General features: G+C 36.0%; 1 protein-coding gene across 1 annotated transcript in view; it reads left to right on the plus strand.

Annotated features, from left to right (window-relative positions):
• Window positions 1-4,770, plus strand: part of LOC107097609 (aryl hydrocarbon receptor-like) — a 51,817-nt gene that overhangs the window by 5,088 nt on the left and 41,959 nt on the right. The window contains exon 2 of the mRNA XM_015394814.1: window positions 3,945-4,132. Coding sequence (XP_015250300.1) covers window positions 3,945-4,132 — 188 coding nt within the window. The remainder of the gene's footprint in view (window positions 1-3,944; window positions 4,133-4,770) is intronic.

Raw genomic sequence — 4,770 nt, forward strand, 5'->3', positions numbered from 1 at the left:
CCTGTAATTATTACACACTGTAGCTTTAAAGAAAAGTCACAAAATTTAATTCGTCAAGATGCTATTTTGGCTTAAATCCATAATAGCGGGCATAAAAGTGTGAAATATTTGATGACTCACACTTTGACACAAAATAAACTTTTACAATATTTTTAGATTGAATGAAGATAGTATTTGTGTAAACCTGAAATATATGCTTGGTTTTAAGTGTCGCATGCCTCGGGGTGGCACACAGAAACTAAAAGCCATAATTTCAGGGTTTGGATCTACTATTGTGGTAAACCATCCTGCAGAAATCATAAAGACTTAAGTGAAGACCTACTCATATATTGGTTTGTGTGATTTTTAATGTCACGTCGCTAGCTGTGCATAATGGGATGAAATGCTGAAAAATTTACACTGGTGTGTGGGGTGGCCAGTGGGATGCACAGAGTAGCCGTGGCCACCCCTTGCCACCCCCTGGTGGTAAAACTGCCTATAGCTGACATTAACATTACCTGTAAAACTTTAATCTACAGAAAACTGACCTCTCAGCTAAAAAAAAAAGTTAAATAAATGATGCGAAAACCTTAAAAAATATTACTCTCACAGAAGGCATAAACCCATTTTATTCATATACAAAAATTATGATGTATACACAATCAGTATATTCTGTATTTCCACATTTCTAACTAAGGTTTAGAAAAATAACCACAGTTACCATTGTAAATTGAATCATTCAATCAATCCATCAATCACTATTTGCAATCAACTAAATTGGTTCATTAGGTCAGCATTTGTCGTCAGGCTAAATTTCAAACTTGATTTTATTTATTTTTCTCAGTATTATATTTTGTTCTACTCATTATTCAGCTTGTCTGGCTGCTCATACTGTCCCAGGTTTTGCTTGACACTGTTCTTGTTAGATGGAGTGGTTTATGTCCACTGTCCCAGCATACTTGCTCAGAATAAGATTTGATTCCCAGTCAGTGATGATGAAAAATTGAATTGAATAAAAAAAGAAATACAAAATCATAATAGAAAAACACATAAATCTCTTTGAAAGGGGGCAGGAGGAAGTATGCACTTATTTACTCCTAACCCCATGTCAATCTATATAACACTTCTAATATACAATGTACTTTAACATGCAACCCTTAAACTGAACCATTCTACCTTGTATTCATATATGCCTAATTAACTATTATAATTAATATTCCATTTAAAAATTACTTATAATATTAATGTATATTGTTATTTTAGATAGATTAACAGGGCATTTACGGCAGCAGCCTCTGACTAAAGTGAAAGTAATTCCTTGTTTACATTTTTCATCTCTTCTTCTCTTCGGCCACAGAGGTAGAAAAATTATCATGCGATGAGAAAGTTTTGGGTCTGATTCCAGCTTCTACAATTCTGGCAGGGCTAGTGTGAGTGAGACTGGATGGATATGACTTGTCCTGTTAAAGAGAATTGATCATTTGGTGTGAGAGAAGATTGGTGCTCTTTCAATTTCTTTGTATTTAAAAAGAAGACCTCATATGTCTTGGCTGAGAGGATGTCCGTCAGAAAAACATTTAAATCACTTAACTTTTAGTGGTGATTTGAATTCCATTTAAGGGCTTGCCATATCAGCATTGAATATCATCTGGATAATTTGATTTATTTATCACTGTAAAGGAAATAAAGGATGCACTTTTTAAATTCCTCTATTCTATTTGCTATAAACCCAACCTTACAAAAAATAGATATGTGGTTTTGTTCAGTAAAAATAAATCAAATATTGAACTGAGAGAGCAGATAAAGAAAAATAAGCCTTCTTAAGAACATATCAACACTACATGTGAACACTTTTGATGCATCAGATGAAAACATGAAGACATTATTGCAGAGCCTGGAAGAGTCTTCTGATTTTAATATGTAAACAGACTTTTCCCTGTCCTCTGTCTTTGCAGGGCTGGTGAGTCATGCATGTCACCATGAATGAACTCCTGGCAGCTGCACCAAATGTTTTACCCCCATCCTGTCATTGCCTGTATAAACCTTCATGTTTCCTACTGTCGGAGCTCTGATCCGAGCAGCAGGAAGTCCAGCTTTCTGCAGATTTCCAAGCACATTATCAGCTGTTTATTTTCTTTATGGAACCCAAATACAAGAGCCTTTATCTGGGATCATGTCTAAATGGATTAATTAGGATGAAATCTATGTTAAAACCTATTAAGTTACTGAGTACCATCCTTCTTGAGACTACAACAAATAAAATGTATACTGTTGACACATAAAAATATTATTATATTATAACATAATATTATTAATTAAATTTAATTCAGTTTATGTATATTTTGCAATTCACAGCACATATCATCTCAAGGCACTTTACAGAGTTAATGCAATCAGATCATAAGATAGGTTTGGCCCAAATATTTGTACATAAGGAACAAATCAAACTGCATCAGACTGCATCATGTCATTGACTTTGCAGGATTCACACCTCCTGAATGATCATGTAGAAACCTTTGCTTACATTGTATTGTTGGTGCTTTTGAAATCCCTCACAGCAAGCATTCATGCAGCAACATTGGAGAGGAAAAGCTCTTTTCTATCAAGAAAAACTCAGTCAGAACCAGGAATATTATGAGAGGTCTTTTGCCAACTGAAGGTTCAAGAAGACAGAAGCAGAGATATGAAAACAACATAACAGCACTGATCTATAAATACTTTCTATGTTAGAAAAGGTAACAGTAAACTAGCTCCATAGATGATTCTGTCTAGGAAAGATATCATTAAGCAGACGAGCCACTTTTTATGCCAAAAAGGACAGAGAGCACATACAGTTATTCACAGTAAAAGCTGAACCTATGCCTAAAAAAGAAACAGGACTAAATGCTGAAAAACAATTCATTCAACTGTAATCGAAGGAGTTAATGGCAGCAGCCCAGCTGATATTTTACTCCAGGATGGTGTCACAGCCAAACAAGAACACACTAGATGAAGCCATTTTGGACGAGAAAATGCAAAGAGAACATAAAGTTAGGGATTGAACTAACAAATGTTCCAGATATCGAGAATAGAGAAAAAATTGAGCAGAATGATGAAAAGTGGTCCCAATGTCCACCAGCACTCTAAGCCTATAGCAGCAAAACTATTAATATTGGTCGGACTAACCCGAGCCATTGCAGTTATAAACTTTATCAACGTTTTAAGCCTAGCCTTAAAAGTAAACAGGATGTCTGCCTCTCCAACTAAAACTGGTAGCTGGTTCCATAGGAAAGGAACCTGATACATAAAAGATTTGCCTTCCATTCTACTGGAGATTAAGAGCAAATTGCTCTACTGTAGGAACGTAAGGAACAATCAGATCCTGATACAGTATAGGTTGGAGCTTGGTTATGTAGGGTCTTATACCTGAGAAGGGTTTTGCCTTATATTCTACATTTATCAGGAAACCATTAAAGGGAGGCTAAATAGGAGAAAATTTATCTTACCTTAAATTTTTTATCAGAACTATGTCTACAGCTGAAAGCTTTTAACTATAGCTTGTGGACCTTCTCATAATAAAGAATTACAATAGTCCAGCATAAAATAAAACAAATGCATGAACAAGTTTCTAAGCATCAATCCTGGACAAGATCGTTCTAATTTTTTAATTTTTTTTTTGGAGTATAGGCTTTCTCCTCTCTCCCCCATTTTCTCCCTGAAAATGACAAGTTTCATTTATGATGTATGGTTTTTGGGTCTTGTGCTGAAGACTCTAAAGTCTCCCCAATCTGCCCATGCTTAACAGTGTCCAGACTGTTTATGGAAGATCATTGTTCAATAAACAGTGCATAGCCCAAAGTGGTAATATTTTTAGCTAAATTAATAAGAACAGTATCCAGACTACTACTATCCAAATTGCTGTTATTAATGTAAAACTATCCTGTAAAACTATGCTGCCTAAGGCTGTTTTTATTTCTGATGGCCAGGGTGAAACCGCCTGCTGCTGAGGGGACCAAGTCAAATCCATCCAAACGTCACAGAGATCGGCTGAATGGCGAATTGGAGCGACTAGCCAGCCTGCTGCCATTTCCTGAGGAGGTTACTGCTAGTCTCGACAAACTGTCCATCCTTCGCCTGAGTGTCAGCTACCTACGAGCCAAGAACTTCTTCTCTGGTGAGCTTCTGCAGCAGATTGATCTTTTCCCTTTTGTTTGTACTTCTGTCCTGCAACTGTCTCTTTAATGCCAGGATATTTTTGAGATTTTTTATTCTAGTTTTGTATATCTTTAAATGCAACTCCATTTTTCTGTAACATAGTTCTGATTAGTATTTGGTTGGATTTACTAGTTTTAAATAGTTTTTATTATTTGAATAATTCTGAGTTTTAGTTAAGATTTTATTAACTTTAATACAAGTTTCATTTTTTTCATAATTTGTTAATTTTTAGTCACAGGGTTCAAAAAGGTCAGTATGTTATATTTTTACAAAAGTATAGATAAAATTAGGACTTAAAGTCATAGGGAAAGCGACCATTCCAATGGTTGCATTTCTGATTACTCCAGAGTGGTGCACGACTTTACACGAGTGAATAAAGTGGATGTGATTGGTTGTTTATCAAGAGGGCGGGATTGTTGTGGCGGACGGTTTGCAAACAAGTTTGGTTGTGGCCGGTGTCCCCCGAAGCATCTTGCTAACCAGTTAGCAGCTTAGTGCTTAGTTCCCAATGGGAAATTCCATTGGCACCAAGTAGCACTAAATTGGTGACTTAGAAACGACACTGTCAAGGAACGCTATGGACAGCGGAGGAGAGTT

This window comes from Cyprinodon variegatus, unplaced genomic scaffold (genome assembly GCF_000732505.1).
Source record: "Cyprinodon variegatus isolate N-32 unplaced genomic scaffold, C_variegatus-1.0 Scaffold710, whole genome shotgun sequence".
NCBI classification, from domain to species: Eukaryota; Metazoa; Chordata; class Actinopteri; order Cyprinodontiformes; family Cyprinodontidae; genus Cyprinodon; species Cyprinodon variegatus.